Raw genomic sequence first — 20,039 nt, 5'->3', positions numbered from 1 at the left:
TTTAAGATAACTAAACCTAATACACAAAGGAGGAAGGTTGGCCTCGATTTGCATAGCAGCTATTGGGCTAGTTTTAAGTGCACCCAATATTGTACGCATACATTTATTTTGTATTTTATCCAGACTATTAACAATTTTGCTGTCGGCTGTCGTGCTTCCCCATGGCGATGGGGAAGCGCACTTAACAATTTATATATACAAAAATCGAATATTTATAAACCAGGATAAACAATTTACAAGTATGAAAAATATATGCACTATGAACAATAATTTAAACAATTTTTTTTTGTATAAGCGCGCCTTCCTTCGTTCACTCGTTCCCGCCCTTGTCAATATCTGACAGCTGGTAAAGCTGACACATATGAGTTTTTTAAATTCATTAATGGCTTTGGAGACTAGTTCTTTTAGCTAGCCTTTGCCATTTGGTATAACTTTGAAAGATTTATTCTGTGGATGTCAATAGTATGTTTGACTGTCATGTCCGTGTGACATGTTGTTAATTAGAAATGGTTTAAGGTTATAAATTAATAAAAACATTTTGAACTTCGTTTCTCGTAAATTAAATAAAGTTTAGAATTATAGATGACTATATTTCGTTGACAGTCTTTTAACACATGATAACTGCGCAATGGATTTATTTGTTATAAACAGGTAGGAATTAATTTTCTTTAATAAAAATATTTATACATACTTTGTACTGAGAATCATTCATTTTGGCTAATTTAAGGTACGATGGTTTTGAGGAAAATGAGATCAAAAATCAAGAATCCTTGCATCTAGAAAGGTTGAGACAGAGAATAGAAGAAAGAAAAAAAGCACAAGCTTCTCAAAAAAACTTGAACAAGCAGTCTAATAATGAAGTTATTCATGATAATAAACAGGGTCAATCAGATGAAGTAATAACTATAAAATCAACAAGTAAGGTTGACGATAGCATTGCTGAAAAATCAAAGGAAATTCCAGAAATTAAATCATACAAAAGTAATGAATACAAAAAGAGTACTACTGAATTCAAAGTTCTTGGTAGTCATGACTTTGAGAAAAAACCTAAGGTATGTCTAATGTAATGGTTCTGCTTTTAACATAATTATGTAAAACAAATTTATATTATATCTATTTAAAAAGTAGGCATGTATACAACCTATAATACATCTTTCTTTTCAATAATTTTCTCTGTTGTCTTACTTTTTGTCTAACACATCTCTGTGGGAATTTAATTGTTATAAAATATGATGTTTATTCTATAGACTTTTAATTTGCAAGCATTGAAATATCAAGAGCAAAATAATTTGTGTAAAATGTAAGTCAGCCTTTATTTAAAGGAAAAAAATAATGCATGGGTATTTATAGACATTAACCCACTTATTCATAATAGTCTGCTAACTTAAAGCATTGCTATTTTGCACTCTGTCTGCTTCTATTGACCTAAGTCAGAATGAGAAAAAAACACTCCTTAGCGGTTGTTTAAAGTTAGCAGACCATTATGAACAAGGGGTTAAAGATCTAATATTCTTGAGCTTTCAATACTGAGAAGTCACTGTAATATTGGAACATTACATTTTTATAACAGAAATATTACAAAGTACTAGCAGACTTGTAAATTAATCTGGATTGTATGGCATTAAAGTAAAAGTTTGAAAATCAGATTGTAATTTACACTTTTTTAATAAATTTTTTATGAAAGAAATCTATAGAACAAGCAACTGGCCCATTGTGGTGAGGGGTATCATATTTACTACTTGTTGGACCACATATGGTGGTCTGGGATAATTATGAAAATTAAACTACTCTGTACTTGTTTGCCCTGAGACTAAATTTCAAAAAAAATAATTAATATTTTTATAATTAGTGTCATACAGAAATGGTTACTTTAGAAAACAAAATGTATAACAATTATTAAATAAAAATATTATACCATCATGTTATTGGATGTGTTTCAGGTGGAGAGAGTACTACCATATTGGTTATCTCATGCGATAAGTGTATCTAAAAATTTACAAACATTAACCTGTAATGTTGAAGAACAAGATTGGTTAAATAAAACATTAAAGGAAACACTATTAAGTGAGGGTGTAACACAATTATTTCCTGTGCAAGAACAAGTCATTCCCTTCATATTACAGGAACATTCATTACCATCAATACTTTGGCCGCAAGATGTTTGTGTTTCAGCACCTACAGGCAGTGGGAAGACTTTATCTTTTGTCCTACCTATTATACAGGTAATTTTGCAGAATATATTTTTAAATCATTAATTCTATTATAGATTTACTCATCTAAATCTGGAGCTTAACACAGAATTTTTTTTTTAATTCTTTTGTAGGCCTTAAATGTACATGTATGTGGCATTTTACAACTATATAACCAAGCAAGTTTAGGTGTAGGTCAGCAGATTTAGCTCTGTTGTATTTTATGTTGGTGTATTTTTTTTATGATAATAAGAGACAAGACGAGCAGGACATTCATGTGATGGTTATTGATACATCCTGCCCATAACAATGCAGTGCCTTCAAAAATCTTAACAACACTATGATTGTTCTTGTCACCTTGAGACATAAGATGTTTCATTTGCCCTGTAATTTCACTAGATATAGCACCCTTCAGACCGAAACAATAATGTTTACACATTACTGTTTCACAGCAGAAATAGGCTGTGTTGAGGTAACCCATAATCTAGCCCCCAAGCCTCCCACTGGTGTGTGTATGTTCTATTAGTTTGTCAAGTCTCATGAATTAACTATAAATAACAATTTCTACATTACAGATTTTAATGAATGATGTAGGCCATCACATCAGGGCATTGATAGTATTACCTGTTCAAGAGTTAGCAGCTCAAGTTGCAAAAGTTTTTAGAAAGTATTGTACAAACACAGGATTAAAAGTTGGCTTATTGAGTGGTTCTACACCATGGCACAAAGAACAACAACAAATATTGAAACATAGTATGTAATAATATTTATTTATAATATATGATAAGATAAACATTAATAAGTGTTACTATTTACATATCTAAATTAAAAGTATTCACAATATTACTAAACTAAAAAGCTAATGCTAAAAACAAATTAGAAAAATCAAAATAATTAATTTACTACTAAGTACTTATTACTAATCTATATTTAAGCTTTTTAATGACAAAGAGTTATGTTATTTTCTCACATTTTATCATACACATTTATATTGCATTGTCTCACTTTTTGTTTGTATTTATCCATTTGCTACGAATTCTGATTGACAAAATACTGACAATTGTCAGGTTACATCTTCTGATTGTCTTCTATTCTATTCCTTGTATTTTCTTCAGTTTTTGTATAGTACATGTTGTCCGTTGCTTTAAATATAGGCACCGACTAGTAAAAAAAGAAGGACTCCGCGCCATGATATTAGCTAGTGAAGCACCTTTAAGCTAGGGTGAGTGCGGTTTCGTGGTATACCAGTTAAACAATTTTTTCTCCCTTAAATAATCATATATCCACAAATACTTTTATGTTATTGTTTTTACACTTTTTCACAACGCACGACGGCATTTTTAAAATATTTTATTGCGACGCAAACTGATCTGTCACAGACGATGACAATTCTCATAATGGCCGCCTATCGGCCTGTAGCAATGTAAGTGTGTGCGTGGGGCTATGTAACTACACGTTAATCGGCTTGTTTTGGTGCTACACTGTTATGTAAGGTGACACAGAGTCCTTATTTTTTTACTAGTCCGTGTATATAGGGTACTTATTATGTGTTCGAGAGCTCTAGGTTACCAATACTAAAAATTTGCATTCACAATAAATCTATCTTGTCACATCACTTACAGTAAATTAAATTTACATATTTTTTCAGCTGAATCACTTGGATGGATAAGCATAGTAGATATAATAGTATGCACAGCTGGTCGGTTAGTGGAACATTTCCAAAACACAGAAGGATTCTCCCTCAAACACCTCAAATTCCTAGTTATTGACGAAGCTGATCGCATCATGGACAATATCCAAAATGATTGGTTATATCATATGTACAAACACATCAAACTCGATGATCAAGCAACAAATAAAATTGCACAGTTGAATTGGGAATTTATAACAAATAGAAGAGCTCCGCCACACAAATTATTGTTTTCGGCAACATTATCACCTGATCCTGAGTTGTTAGAGCAGTGGGGATTATTTCAACCTAAACTATTTTCAGTGTCTCCTATAAGTGATTCATTAGATAAGAGTTTGATGAAAAAATATACCACACCTGATGAATTAAAGGAGCAATTTGTAGTGTGTGCTGCTGAAGAAAAACCACTTTTATTATATAATTTTCTTATTGAGGAAAATTGGGATAAAGTTTTAGTTTTTACCAACTCGGCACAGTCAGCGCATAGGTTGACTGTTCTTTTAAATGTGTGGGCTAAGGAAAGAAAGAAAGTAGCAGAATTATCATCGGCATTAGACAGATCTTCAAGAGAAACAGTTTTGAAGAAATTTAATCTGTCAGAAATTAATGTGTAAGTCACTGTTTTACTTCCTACTAATATGATTTATTTATTTATACATAATCCACAGCTCTTAAAAATATTTAAAAAATACATATTAATATGATCTGACAGCCAAAAGGGGATTAACATTTTAAAGGCCTGAATTTTAAGCAATCAACACAGTAAAATACCATGATTGTATTCAGTATGTATGTATGTGTGTGTGTGTGTGTGTGTGTGTATTCGTTGTTATATAATAAATACACAGAATTTAAAATATATAACGTGAAAGTTCGTGAGAATGTATGTTTGTTACTCTTTCACAAAAAACTACTGAATGGATTTTGATGTAAGTAATTATAACTTTATTGAATTAGGCGTTACTTTGCGGAAATCCATAATAATAAGACTAATCTAGTCTCGTGCCAGATTTTGGCGAGACAACACGTCCTGAGGATGCCTCGTGTAGAGGCGAAACACGTGTCGAATTGTTTTAAAAACAAATATTGGCGAAATTAACACTAAAGAAAACTTAAATCATTAGTTATTATAACGATATAGTGTGACCAACTAATTTTTGAAGATATTGTGGGAATCCAAAATTATCATTATGGTATATGCCGGTGGTGCTATTTTGGTGTGTGCCGAAAAATCCATCGGAGTTACATGTATTGGAAATGTTTATCTTAAATAGCCCTACAAAAAAGCCGGCGACAGCATATATCTAAATTTTATATGTAAGCCATTATCGCCAAAATAGTGAACCTAATAATCATGTACGTCGTTTGGAGAATTAATATTTTTAATAGTTACGACGATGACCAACCGAGTGCGTGGTACTAAGGTGCGGTCCGGTGGCGGGCGAACTACTGAATAGATTTATTTCAAATTAGCAATATTTACAAGAACTCGTGACAGCATAATATAGTCTAATTATTATCATGCTAGATGCAGGCATAATATATATTTTTGCTGCTTCATAGCGTCCACGCGGATGACGCTGCGGGAACCAACTACTATTATATACTTATTTCACATGTTACAACAGTTAATTAGGTATTATATAATCATGTTTGTATATTATATATTATTTTTTACATATTATTACAAAAGTGGTGGGGTTAAATTAGGCTCCAATATTTCTTTTTATTGTTCCGTAATTGGAGGTAAACCGATATGAACCCTGCTAAGATTCCCCTGTCCATCCATATGTCGTTATCACACACATACAACACAGAATGCCGGCTAGGTGAGGATGTATAACAGTGGCGCTTTATTTCGCCATGAAGCAGAAATCTGCTTGAATAACACTGTAACTATTGAAAATACTGGGCTAATGAGACTGAACATCTTATGTCGCAAAAGTAAGTGCACAATCCTGAGTTATAATGGGCAGGATGTTTTTTTGTATGAAAATAAGAGACGAGACGATCAGAACGTTTAGCTGATGGTAATTTATACGCCCTACCCATTACAATGCAGTGCCACTCAGGATTCTTAAAATACCCAAAAACTCTGAGCGGCATTACAATTGCGCTCGTCACCTTGAGATATAAGATGTTAAGTCTCATTTGCCAAGTAATATCACTTACGCTACGGCGCCCTTCAGACCGAAACACAGGAATTTTTAGGTACACATTACTGCTTCACGGCAGAAATAGGCGAAGTTGTGATACCCATAATCTAGCCGGCCTTTCTGTGCAAAGGAGCCTCCTACTGTATCGCTAACCGTCAACAACTGTACATTTCTGTAACTTGATTTGCTATATACATCTATGTAATCGTGTATGGGGAGTGTTTGATATCAATATTTTGGATACTTTACATTTGATTTTTAAAATGTTATTGCTGTCATTTTACTAAGTAACATACTTTCGTTATTTGTTATCTGTAATAGTTACGGAATAATCACCTGGTCACACTTAACTATTACATCCTGTATACTATAAAATGTGTAGTGTGAATTATTTGTAGCATGTTCTGTTTCTGAGTCATTTCCAAATAGTTAATTCTTACAACTGTGTGTAATACCTACAATTATAATTGATATATGTTTGGGAATGAAAGATTGTCCATTCAGTCGAGTTAGTAAGTCTTTTATTGGGCGATATTTACTTTTACAATATGATCCCAGAAGATGCACAAAACAAATGTATTGCGAAATTTAAAAGAATTGTTAAAAAGCGTTCGTATGGCCGTCCCACATCTTATGACATAAGTAAACGATTTTCTTAATGATGCCACAGACTGGGAATGAAAAAGACCCTCAGGCTCTTTAATTATAAATTTTTATTGTTCGATATTACATTGTAATCCATATTTTTATATAAAGAAAAAAGCCCGCTGAGTTTCTTGCGCCTGTTCCTCTCAGGTCATTCTATTGTGGTGGTAGTTTTTGAGGTTCAATAACTGATTTGAATAAAAAAATTTTGAATTATTATTGTTTGGTTTATGGCGTATCCTTTCTATTTCGCAAATTCGAGCATATATTATTAAACTCTGCTATATAAAGCAAGATTGTTCATATAATGTTGTTTTTTCTTTTTTTTTTTTCAGAATTATAAGCACAGATGCCTTAGCAAGAGGGATAGACATACCACATTGCAACTATGTGATATCTTATGATCCACCAAAAAATATAAAAACATATATTCATAGAGTTGGCAGGACTGGTAGAGCTGGCAACATTGGCAATGCTGTAACTGTTTTGCTTCAGAATCAAATTCAAATGTTTAAGGTAAATATTAACTTACTTACTTAAATTTTGGTTCCAAATTTAATCTAATTAATCCCAGAAGTGAAGGATATCACTTTAAAAATAACAAATTGATTAGATTTCATAGAGCGACATCTCAAGTCAATTTCCTAATATGCAATTATTGGAGTTAGCAGATTATCAACTGTAAAGATGTGATGTAGATGGACCCACAACTTGAGAGTTGAACAAGACATACTAATAAGATTTACGAACCATACGTAAGTCGAACGGTTGGCTCAGTTGGAAGAGCGCTCGGGCGGAACCCGAGAGTCGCGGGTTAGAGTCCCGCATCGTTCATAAATTTTGGTTACAAATTTAATTAAATTAATCCTAGAAGTGAGGGATATTACTTTAAAAATAACAAATTATTAACTGTCATTATTTTTATAGTATTAGCATGATAGTGATATCAAAAAACTTAAAAAACCAACATGTATGACTGACTCAGACAAAATTCGGTGAAAATTAAATAGATCTATTCATTTCCCAAAATGTCCAACTGCTCAGCTATAGCAAATTTTAGGTGTATTGCTTCAGTACCTAGTTATTCATATTGAGAGAATAGACACATTAATACTGGCGCCCTATTTAGTGGTGTACTTTAATGTGCAAGGTATAAGTAAGTTAAGACTGTTGTCGTAAATAAATAAATAAATAATAATAATATTTATCATGGTGTTTCCAGCAAAAACGATAGGGGCAAATTTGCATCCCAGCAATAATCTTATTCTTTCATGGCTGGGCGGCTCATGACTAGTATTAGTACTGATTTTAATCAATTCATTATTTTTAGGAAATGATACAGTCAGGAGGAAAATCAGATATAACACAGATTGAATTCCAACCAGAAAAATTGTCAAATCTAATAGAAGGTTATCAGGTGGCAATACAGGCTACAAAACATACAATTAATGATGAAATTAATACCAAAGTAAGGAAGTCAATAGAACTCAAAAGAGGACCCAAGAGTAAATCACGGAAAAGAAAACATAGTGACATAAAAAAATAAATATATTAAAAGAATGCTATTTAAAAAAATAGATTGTTTTATTTTATCTTAGTTAAACCCCAAAGACACACTCAAGATGGCGCACATTAAGAAATTTATCAACCGATTATAACTACAGAGCTTTTAATAAAAAATATCTATGAGTAAACAAACATTCATAGCAAAACAGGGAGTACCTAACCCAGAAAATTCTTAACACCACCTGGGACCCTAGAACGGAACTTTAATCGAATTTTTAATATTCAATCCAATTTAACTTAATGTAATTAATTCATCCAAAATAACAATTTTCAAAATTGTCTCCCATCACTCGCAAGTAATGAGCGGTTAGAAATATAAATCGCAAGCCACTGCAGTACGCACTAGCAGCAAGCACTAGAAACATCAGAATGGTCAAAAATCCTACCTGAAAGATACGGCCCGTATACGAGAAGTGTGTCTCAATATGTAATAGTTACTTTATTGTTCCTATGTCACTTTATGCATAACTACGCAGAGAGTATTTGGTTTGATGGGAGAAAATGTTTAAAATTGTTGTTTTGGATGAATTAATTACAACATGATTAGTTAAATTGGATTGAATCTTAAACTCGATTAATGTTTCGTTCTAGGGTCCCAGGTGGCGTGAAGAATTTTCTGGGTTACCTCCTGTTTTTCTACGAATGTTTGTTAAGTCATGGATATTTTTAAAAGCTCTGTAGTTACAATCGGTTGATAAACATCTTAATGTGCGCCATCTTGAGTGTGTCTCAATATGTAATTCCTTCCATTTTTCCTATGTGTATTTTGTCACTTTATGCATAACTACGCAAAGAGAGTCTATTTGCGTAGTTATGCATAAAGTGACAATTTGTAGTGACTTAAATTGTCCCTTTATCATGGATTACCTACGCGGTAAGAGAGGACGATCGGTCCTGTGCTGCCCTCATCCAACCTACTCGGGCGATCTTGGCCAGATCGTCGGTCTATCTTGTGGGGGCCCTACCAACACTACGTCTTCAAGTACGTAGTCGCCATTCGAAAACTACTGCCCCAAGGACCATCTGTCGGTCGAGCTATGTACTTTGCTTCTCATACAGATCTTCTCATTTCTGATTCGATCTCGCATAGACATTCCGAGCATTGCCCTCTGAGCGACAATGAGCTTCCTCATTAGGCCCATAGTTAGCGACAACGTGTGCGTTCCAAGTAAGAGAACAAAAACATAAAATTTTAATCAACCGACCTGATGCTTACGATGGTGGAGAGTTCCCAAAACGGCGTGGAGAATGAGAAGATCTGTGCAACAAGGTTGTCAACTGTTATTTGACAATGATGACCGCTTTCTGCGTCACCCATTTTCATAATTACTTACACCAAATTGTTGCAGCCGTTCTAATGAATAGAGGTGATAATCTGGTCGAAGCCATAAACTGTGCTCGATTTTGTATTTTCATCCACCATCATCTCATTATTGTGGTTCACAACACAATGGCTTTATTCATGCAATTATCTATGCAACCTCCAAGTGTTGATATCTCATTTCTCATCGAAACATTCTCATGCCATAAGTGCAGCCCAGTCTTTCGACTCTGATATATAGTTCATATTAGTGTTCCGTCGCTGTTAGACTAGATGTTCTATAAACTAATAAAACTATTTTAACCTTATTGTTAAAATAGTATCTAATATATTATGAGAATTCAAAAGGCAGTAAATTTATAAAATAATTTTAATCAAAACATTTGACAATTACTAAAATATATTCCGTGACAACTCCGACAGGTTACAGGAGAGTTTTAAAGCATAATAATTTTTTAACAGTATAATACTATGCCGCATTTAAGGACGGAGTATATTATAATAAACTCATACAATATGTCTTAAAGAATATAGCTCGTGATACCAAAATCGTTTAGACATTTATTACAAAAATAGATAAGTAATTTTGAATATTGATATCCTTTATAATATATAATACCTTTGTATGTTTCTTGTTTAAGATGCATTCGGCTAACTCTGAAATCGGATAATTCTAAAACCTATTTAAAGTTTTCCGCTTGACGCGGCAATATTTCGTGCGCTGTGAAGTGTCAACTTTCATCTAGCGGCCACTGCAAGTAGGGAGCATTTTTATCACAGAAATGTGAAGAGTAGCAGATGAACCATTAATCCATGGATAAGATTGACATCCATGTTCCAATGGTAACAATATATCGCATACTTATCGGATAGAAATCCTGTAATAAATAATACTTATAGGAAATACCTATCGCAATTATAGTGAGACTATGTTATTATGCATTTTTTTTTTATGATTACTGTTTAGTAGTTTTACCCGTGTTTATTTAATGTCGCTATTGTAGCGCCACGCTGCTTAAAACTTGTACCTACATTAACACATTTTACAGATAACTTTAAAACATTCATTCAAATGAACACTTTATTCCGGGACAGTAATGTTGAAAGTCTATTGTATAAAACTCTGCCTAATAGACGCGTAGGCAGAGTTTTGCTTGAGACAATTTTTGAGCGTGATTGTGAGTTTGTTTATTGTACGTCAATTTGATCCATATATTCAAGCAGATGGAACTCCATCTTCTATATAACTATATAAGATGGTAAATTTAAGTCTATCAATTGTGTCTTATGGATGATAAAACAAATACCCTTTAAATTTTGTAAAAATTTTTCATAATTAGCCGAATACACTTTAATGATAATATATTTTTTATTTATAAACCAACCGTAAACTCAAAAGGTACAGCCAGCATAAAAATGCCAGCAGCGTAAATGATATGCATGAGGTTCTTATATAATGTCATGTTAAAATCATCATAATAAAATACAAAATCAATAACTGATACATAATACTATATACATGTGTGGTATAGAGAGTAACTTGCATGCATTGTGTAAATATGCACCAAACAGTGTATATATTCATTTCAATATCGAATTTCATTGTCGAAGTTCTTAATACAATATGGTGTGTTCATATTAAATAAAGGTCATATAAAAATTGACTAGTAGTTGTGATCAAATAATTACCAGTACTCAGTAATACACATACATACAACTGTTCTTAAATAAATGAAAAACAAACTAAAAAATGCTAAAAAACTGATATTAACAGAATTAATACTAGACTTAAGAATCTTCAGCACTACTACGTCCAAATTAGTCATGTGCGCCGATGCAGAAATCATCGGCGGGGGCGTGGAGGTAAAAATTGGTCGGCGGCGGCGTAAACGGCGTGGTAAAAAATGGCGGCTTGAATGACAATATCAAAGCCCAACCATAATTTAGTATGTAACATTGTAGTAGTTAAGTACGTTTTTTGGAAGCATAAAGCACTTAGAACCTTAAATTACAGAAATAAATTTTTAATTTTAAAATGTAACACACTAACAGTAATAAAATTTTGGATTTCATTAAGCTAATTATTTTTCAACGACATTTTACAAACTAAAATCTGTTACTCGCAAATCGTAAGCAAATTTAAATAAAAATGTCCCGCGAGGCGCTGAGAGCGGGAGACGGGCGGACGGCACTTTGTTGCTTAGCAACCGTGCGTCCGAATATTGTACGCCGTTTACGTCAATTTTTGCTAGTTGCGTCGAGTCTTGATCGGCAGCGGCGGTCTCATCGGCGAGGAGCGACGAACACCTCTAGTCCAAATATAAACTGAAGCCTAGCTCTGCCTGTACCTAACTACAGTAATTTTATATTGGCAAGAAAAAACCGGATAAACAAACACTACAATACTGGGTGGGTAAATACTTAAACTAAAACTTGATAAGGTCTTCATTCAATTTGCCTTCAGTATTACTAGAGTCATTTATACCATCTGCCTGCACTTCAGTATATTTTGGTGAGATTTTCCTTTTTGGTGGAACAGGTGTCACATCTAAAATGCTATCTTGTCCTAAACTTCTTCCTTGTTCTGTGAAAACTTGAACATCGGTGTTAATTTCATTTCGCCTAATATTTGGTGATGTCTTTTTTCTAACTGGTGGACTGGGTGCAGCCCTTGAATATAATGGTCTATTATCAAAGATAGATATATCTATGGGGTTTAAGCTTGAAGTTAAAATTGATGTTTTACTTTTTTCTATATGATACATCTGAGTATTCTTTTTAATTTCATTGGTCTTTATATCTGTATCTGTATAGAATGTAGTTTTATTCTGGTATTTATCCCTCAAGTGGCTATGAGTCTGCACATCTGACTTGCTCCTCTCTAAGGTGAAGGCACCATTGGTGTGAAGATGACAGCTAAATGAATTCGAATTTACTGTGCATGCTGGAGCTGTTGAAAATGGCACAGATGGAGCCCATAAACAAGCGCCATCATTTCTTGGTACCAACAGAAGAGGATCCTGAAAATGCAAGATAAGAGTTTTATTTTAGTTGCGGGAGACCTCATAGGATGTTAGTCAACCAAATTATAACATAAATTAATTAATGTCTTGAAAAAAGGAAAGGTCCACAGCACCCGAAACCATCGAGCATATATGGAAAGAGTAATGTATGTAGAAGAAGTGTGAGAGGTTTTTTAAGGATAGAAGCAAGTGTGTGTTTTATCAAATAATTTAATTGTATCTTTAGGTTAATTATATTTAATATTGCTTATTGTATACCTTGCCAGTTATAGAGAAAACTTTTGATTGGAGGGCATGAAGTTGATTACGTAAATACTCATATGAACATTGCCTTAACTTAAGCACCCACTGTACCACATTATCTTCACTACGAGCAGCAAATATATGACGCTTATCTGCTTCATCTCTGGAAAGAAAAATTGGTATACAACTTTATTACAATGACAGTTACATAAAGGTATAAAAAATATATAACTTTGTATGAATGGCATGTTATCAAGCATTACTTACATAAAAGAAATGGAAAAGGAAAATGAAATATGATGGCCATGTTCCATTTGAACTGAAGAATTCTCCATTACAAATACACCAGCTGGATTCTTTGTGTCAAATTTGCCCATTTCACTTATTTTAAAATAAAATAAGTAATTATTTACAAGTCTGAACCACCTCTCCTTAAACACTGATAAAATAATTAACTTAAATTTATAATGTTTAAACATGTAGATATTTTCTTATTTTTACCTGCTTGGTTTCGGTAATTTCCTGTCATCTTTTTATAATTTAGTCTTCCCTCCAACACACATGGTTTGTCGCTCAAAAGAGCTAGTTCTCTAAGATTACATTTCATTTGGAAGTTATCAAATACTCATAACATAACTATTTATATACAGCGTCTACAGATACTAATGTAAATTAACAAGTAATTCATGGTGCATAATTGGAAGCAACAAAATAATCCAATTTGCTATATCATGATCAAAATGAAGGTCAGTGCTATTTTAGGCTTAGCTTAGGTACTGTTTTCATTAGTATACATTACGTGTAATGATGTTAGTTGTTACTTGTTGCAGCGCATTAATGAGTAACGCCTATTGACAAGCTAACTGTGATTAATTTCAATTACGTTTGGAAAAAAATGGAAATTAAAAACACAAACATAAATCGTGAAAGATTACCAATACACACATCCAAAGAATATGTTTTTTATTTAATATTTAATCTACACATCTGAATCAGTTCAAGGAATATATTACTTATGGGTCTCATCTGACTGCTAGTACTTGTACTATTATAAATTCTTTGCTGCTATAGAGCTTGAATCTTGATTTAAAAAATATGTAATTGTAAAAGTCTTAGTAACAGTAGTCAGTAAACAACGGTGACACTAACACAGAACACTTTTACTCTAACGACCAAAGATAATTTTAACACTACGTTCTCTAACGAGTAACGACACTAGCATTAACCTTTCCGCATCTATTACTGGCCTACTTATAACTTTGGCAAATAATTGTATTATTCCAAGCTTGAATATTTTAACATAAAAAGCTACATTATATTTTATGAGGCTGTTTACTGTACTTTAAGCATGAAATGAATTAGTGTGGGGTTCGAACCTACTCTTCCACCCGATTGCAATTGCGGCCAATATGAGAACTATAGGCGCCGCCCGACCGTCACGCGACATGCAACACACAGACTAAAAAGTTTGAGAATATATAATATAATTTCACTTTAATATATATCATATTTTAACTGTCCCAGAGAATAGAATAGGTAACTAAATATTTGATATTTGTATGATCCTTTTGGCTATGGGAAGAGTTCATCACGGTATGTTTTCACCATTTTATTATTATTGCAATGTTTTACGTACCACTTGTTTGTAGGTTGGTTGGTGTATAACTACTTAAAGTGGCTTAAGTTCAAATATTGCATTTATAACACTCTCGATATTTGATTGAGCTAAAATGTTGTAAACCTGCATAACTTCGGTGGCAATGCAATAATATGATATAATACATAATCTGACGCTGCAGCCAGAATATTCTCTTCAATAGGGACCTCTTCAACGGTTAGTAGCGCGGTCACTAAGTTTTGTGTGTAAGTTTAATTTTGATATCACGTTTTTACATTGACCTGTTGCTACAGTGATTATTGTAACCTTACTAGGCAAAACCTTGTTATTTATTTAGTAGCAAGGACGCGAAACACTGTGTGTAATTTAATTTCGCTTTATAAATAATGATATTTAGTGTTAATTCCGCCAATCTTCACAAAAAATCACTTCGACACGTGTTTCGCCTCTACAAAAGACAACTTCAGGAGTTGTTGGCTTGCCAAGAGCTCAAGACTTCTATTAATTTTCTTAATTTCGTTTGCCAAAAAATGATCTTCACCGTGAATTGGAGCTGCAGATGGGACTGTCCCTCACGAGGGAACTCCTCAACGGCTAGTAACATGAAGAATATACTTTTAAAATTTGTTTAAGCTTGTGTTTAAAAAGCATTTTAATGAAAATTTATCATCAATTAGTGGTTAATATTTTTTGCTTTCTAGTCGGTCTGTCATAAAATGAAATAAACATTGAAAAATATTTAACTTTCGAGTACCTAAGCGGGACAATAAGATATAATTTATATTAAAAGATGTTTATTATGTTAATAACTGGACACCTGTAACTTTTGTATAGAAACTTGGATCTAAGGTTATTTAAATTTCAATGATAAATCCCAATAAAATAGCTAAAAAAATGTTTTGTTTAATTTCTCTTAACTTTTTGTGACCAAAATAGGTAACAATTTTGCCCGTTCGTAGAAGCATTGCCTCTGTACCTTTTAGTTACTCATGTGGTACTGATAGATAGACTGGTCTGAAATGCGAAGTGGAGGTAATGAACTCTGGAACTATTTAGTGGAATGAATTCTCTTTACGTAACGAAATACCTAACTCTATAGTACACACAATCTTGACTACATCAACGTTCGGTGAAATCGTGAAATCTGAAGGGGAATAGATCTCGCAGCGTGGAACGGCGCAGATGTCAAATATTATGACACCTTACGTTTTAGCAATTGTAATCATTGTAAAGTTATTATACAATTATGTAACCTGAACAGATTATAAAAGTATAATACATAATGTTATGTACTTGGAATATTATAGTACATTTTAATTTTTTATACAATTTATTACTTTTGTGGATAATTAGGATTTTTCGGGCTTTTTATTATACATTTAACTCACAACATTCTATCCGAAAATCTATTTATTGATTATTAATTACCAGTCTGGCAACACCATTAGTAGCAGCCATGATTTGAATTGAATTGATAATGTTTTCAACATGGCGCCTAGCCTAGTTCGGAATGTGTGTGTGTGAAAGTGCAGTGGAATTATGTTGTTAACAAATGTTTTTAGTGTAATATTTAGTGTATAAGTGTAAAAAGAGTGCATTGATGCAGTGGTTGTCTTATAATGGCATTGGATTTACGCTTGCATTCTCCTGCAGGCGCGGAACCCGTTGTTTATACATGGCCACTCACATCAGGTCATGGCTCGGTATGAAAGCAAAGCATTAGTATTTATATGCTAACAAATGTTCATATTCTATTAATTATCCCAGAAAGCAAGAAAAAAACAAAACCATACATTTATGCTTATTGTTAATTCCACACTATGTATGTACATTTAAGTACATACTTCTAATATTATCATTCGTCCGTGCTTCGTGTTGTTGTGGTACCTATCAGAGTTTATGTTTAGAGATCAGGTTTAGAACACTCATATGTAATAACTCCATAAATATTTTTGGGCGTAGGATTTTATTGAATTACGGTTATGTAGTTTATTATTATTATGGATTATCATACTATTTACTGATCACATGGCTTCAGTATTTCTTCGAGTGTATTGACCTCGTGTTTTGTCAAGGTGTCGGCTTTTTTTAGATACGTACACCCGCTTCTTGCATATTATATTAAATTTCTTTCGCTCACTAAAATATTATAATTTTTCCTAAACAAAATTTGAATAGGCTTATTAAACTAAAATGTTTGGTGGGACAATTTTTTTAAAGTAGTCGTTTCTATTTAGGATTAGATAAATATCTAGTAACAATCCTATCTGATTCAATATTTGTAAATGCTGTTTGTTTATATTTGGTATAAAATACATTTTGACTTGTGGTATAGATGTATAATTAAACATAAATTAAGCAATAAATATTGGGCTCATGTTTATGTTATTTCAGTTATATATAAATAAGATGAAAGTCAGTTTTTGCAATAGAATTCAAATCCATTCAAATTCATACTAAGAAGATAAAATTTATATTTATAAATGATACAGAATGTTAGGTACATTCTGTGATGGCTACATAATTAGATTATTTTATCTATGAGTGGTTATCTACGAATTTAAATTTATTTATTTTCTCAAAATTGATTCCTTTGGTAGGTATTATTTTTAATATCAAAACACCACAAATGATTATACATGCAGTACCACCTGTTTGTAAACTAATAACTTTATGCAGGGGAAGAAATCCATATATATCTTGATTTAAAAAAATAATAATTCTTACAGAGTTCTATTTACAAGCATTAACAATATATAAACTATTCTATGCACACCATAGCTCTTATAAAAGTGTAATATTACATTATTTTATAAAAATGCACTTGAAAACACTTAAATTAAGACAAATTTATGAAATTACTTGGCTTGATACTCATTTTTAGAATCATTATTTGCAGAAATTAAATAATTTAAAATACAGCAAGTATCTTTGCAAATAAGAATCATATTTTTTACAAAAAAACTATAGCCATAATATATTTGTGTCTAAAATTTTTTTAACAGTTCCCTGATATATTCTACTTTGAAAATTAAAAACATACAAAAATTAGTGTCTCCATCATGTGCTGGTATACCTCTTGAGTTTGCAGAACATAGTCACAGAATAACTAATGGTACAGAAAAATCACTTGAACAAAATTAAAGATTATCTCCCAAACACTGCCTACTCTTACTACCATGAAATTAAATCTTATTGCTAGATTAGAGTATTGACATTCTGTTGGACATCACAGAATTGAAACAGGTTGGAAAGCATGACAATAGGGATATATCTACCTACATAGGTAAATATTATTTTTGCACAACTAGCTATTAATAGTAATAATAGTAACTGAGAGTAGAGTACACCCACACACACACACACACACACACACACACACACATATTTTATTACTAGTAATTTACAAATTTAAAGTCATCTATTGTTATGATCTATTGTTGCTCTTCTAGCTACTAGTACGGATGTGTACTATTTTAATCATTGTGATCCTTATATTTGGGGGTGAGGTCCTGGTGATCTGTAATACAGGGTCAACCTACTTCAGACACCACCTGACAAAATACTATCTGTTAAGAAAATGTAACACTACTGTACTGTTTAAGCTTTCAGATCTTTGTGAGGTGAAAATAAATAGATATATTATTATTATTATTAATTTAAATACCCTTATCTGCCTATAAGGATCTCATTCTAAAGTATTTTCTACAGCTACACTGTATTAATGTTATAATAGGTAAAATGAATACTAACCTTTCCACATTTTTTAAAACATTATTGAAAATTAAAATCTGTTTCCTTGTTTGTTTTATAAGTGCACCTTTAAACAGAAAATAATCTTCTATCTGGATTATATTGTTTTAAGGTGATTATTTTGAAAATCTCTAGAGAATATAACTAAAAAATGCATGAGGGAAGTGGTAATTTACTTGTCACAAAGCTCTTGCAGCACATGAACCTGAACATTACTTAGAATGTGCAGTGACAGTGATATAGCTAAATAATGCAATTTTTATGGGGTGATTACCATTTGTAAATAACCAACATGGCTAAGCCATTAATTTTAAATACGTATATATGTAAACATATAGGTACTCTACTTTCAAATTGTAGTAAAAAAAAAGGTCCAGCTTCTTCGAAGCCAATTTGGCTTTGCCCTCCAGATGGCCACGAAATTGGCAATCACTCGAGATTTCGAGACCCAGTATTCTGATACTAGGCGAGGCTTTAAGGGAAGTGTTGTCGAAGAGCGGTGATATGACAAATGGGGTTTTTTTAGTGGTAAATGCGCAAACTTGTAGAAAGTAGTGGTAGTCTTCTGGGGGTTATACACAAGAAGACACAAGTTTCTACCGACACTGACACGACACACGATTTCCCGAGAGATACCTGCATGGCCCGTGTATACGGCATCACCAGTGCTGTTGTCTGTATGTTCTATATTGTTGATTATATGCCTTTTTTCTGATAATTAGGCACACAGCAATGCCACCAAAAATGTATGGAGATATGAATGACCTCAATTTTATTAACAATAATGAATAAATACATGAAAGAAACTATCACATAAACAAAGAAGTGGGTTTAGTGATATTAGTAAAATAAATGAATACAATGCATTGTTATGTGCATAAGGATGCAATTAACATGAAAAGTACTTTAAAATACAGTTTTAGCCATACTAAACAGCAAAGATAGTCTAGAATAAATCACCATGTTTAACATTATGAAAATGACTGACAAAAAAAAATACTAAGTATTTTGGAAAATTTTAATAGTAACAATCTTATAATTTAAAGTTTGAAGTGCTAGTGTTATGCTTATTGAAAATGTTTTCATCAGCTCCAAAAATAAGTTAAAGAAACAGATCTCACTCAACCTTGTGATAAATAGTGAATACAAATTTGGTGATTAGGTTTTTAGGCTTTATATGTATTGCTGTAATTAATCAAATAGATAAAGAAGAAGGTAAATTTGGGACAACATGGATTATTTAAAAAAAAGTTGATGGAGGACCAAACAGGAATGTTCCTCGTTTCATTCAGTACCAGTGGGAGGCTCCTTTGCACAGGATGCCGGCTAGTTTATGGGTACCACAACGGCGCCTATTTCTGCCGTGAAGCAGTAATGTGTAAGCATTACTTTATTTCGGTCTGAAGGGCGCCATAACTAGTGAAAATACTGGGCAAATGAGACTAAACATCTTATGTCTCAAGGTGACAAGCACAATTGTATCCACTCAGAATTTTTGTGTTTTTCAAGAATCCTGAGTGGCACTACATTGCATGGGCAGGGCATATCAATTACAGCTGAAAATCCTGCTCTTCTTGTCTCTTATTTTCATAAAAAAAAAATAGTAGAAGCTCCTTTCATTATGTCACATCATATGAATTTGTTTTCAAATTAATTACTCATTATTAACATTGATTTTGCTGTTCATAATACCTACTATAAAAGTCTTCTAAATAATAAAATTTAAAATATTTTTATTTTGTACTAAGTCATATATTATTCACATTTATTTCTCTGGATTATATTATAACAGTCCCAAGTAACATTTTTTTAAAAATTATCTATAAAAAAATGTG

The 20,039-nt window shown here is 32.5% G+C and overlaps 3 protein-coding genes across 4 annotated transcripts in view; 2 read left to right on the top strand and 1 right to left on the bottom strand.

The window, feature by feature from the left end:
- The first annotated feature begins 490 nt into the window (after positions 1–490).
- LOC126969616 (probable ATP-dependent RNA helicase Dbp73D) lies at positions 491–8,255 on the top strand. Its single transcript, XM_050815161.1, has 7 exons — positions 491–651; positions 728–1,052; positions 1,941–2,222; positions 2,765–2,942; positions 3,838–4,489; positions 7,016–7,196; positions 8,011–8,255. The coding sequence occupies exons 1-7, from the start codon at positions 629–631 to the stop codon at positions 8,224–8,226; spliced, it is 1,857 nt and encodes a 618-aa protein (XP_050671118.1). The 5' UTR covers positions 491–628; the 3' UTR covers positions 8,227–8,255.
- A 1,664-nt stretch (positions 8,256–9,919) lies between these two features.
- Positions 9,920–13,975, bottom strand: LOC126969405 (uncharacterized). Of its 2 annotated transcripts, XM_050814802.1 has the most exons (5): positions 13,847–13,975; positions 13,335–13,423; positions 13,101–13,272; positions 12,849–12,996; positions 9,920–12,587 (listed from the first exon to the last, which is right to left on the bottom strand). In XM_050814802.1, the coding sequence occupies exons 2-5, from the start codon at positions 13,360–13,362 to the stop codon at positions 11,994–11,996; spliced, it is 942 nt and encodes a 313-aa protein (XP_050670759.1). In that variant the 5' UTR covers positions 13,363–13,423; positions 13,847–13,975; the 3' UTR covers positions 9,920–11,993. The 2 variants fall into 2 exon arrangements, with proteins under 2 accessions (XP_050670759.1, XP_050670758.1); XM_050814801.1 differs by lacking the exon at positions 13,847–13,975 and having other exon boundaries at positions 13,335–13,839.
- Positions 13,976–15,937: 1,962 nt separating this feature from the next.
- Positions 15,938–20,039, top strand: part of LOC126969345 (histone-lysine N-methyltransferase, H3 lysine-79 specific) — a 59,735-nt gene continuing 55,633 nt past the window's right edge. Inside the window, exon 1 of the mRNA XM_050814699.1 lies at positions 15,938–16,154. Coding sequence (XP_050670656.1) covers positions 16,071–16,154 — 84 coding nt within the window. The 5' untranslated portion in view covers positions 15,938–16,070. The remainder of the gene's footprint in view (positions 16,155–20,039) is intronic.

The sequence above is a fragment of the Leptidea sinapis genome, chromosome 18, assembly GCF_905404315.1.
Source record: "Leptidea sinapis chromosome 18, ilLepSina1.1, whole genome shotgun sequence".
Taxonomy (NCBI): domain Eukaryota; kingdom Metazoa; phylum Arthropoda; class Insecta; order Lepidoptera; family Pieridae; genus Leptidea; species Leptidea sinapis.
This window is presented reverse-complemented; position numbering and strand designations above follow the sequence as displayed.

Excerpts from the sequence above, each read along its gene's own strand:
- LOC126969616 (XM_050815161.1), top strand. The coding sequence starts at position 629 with ATGGATTTATTTGTTATAAACAG. Across the intron at positions 652-727 it reads GATTTATTTGTTATAAACAG|GTACGATGGTTTTGAGGAAA; the intron begins GTAGGAATTAAT and ends GGCTAATTTAAG. Across the intron at positions 7,197-8,010 it reads ATCAAATTCAAATGTTTAAG|GAAATGATACAGTCAGGAGG; the intron begins GTAAATATTAAC and ends CATTATTTTTAG.
- LOC126969405 (XM_050814801.1), bottom strand. The coding sequence starts at position 13,440 with ATGAAATGTAATCTTAGAGAACTAGCTCTTTTGAGCGACAAACCATGT. Across the intron at positions 12,997-13,100 it reads TCCTTTTCCATTTCTTTTAT|AGATGAAGCAGATAAGCGTC; the intron begins GTAAGTAATGCT and ends TTTTCTTTCCAG. Across the intron at positions 12,588-12,848 it reads TTTTCTCTATAACTGGCAAG|GATCCTCTTCTGTTGGTACC; the intron begins GTATACAATAAG and ends TTGCATTTTCAG.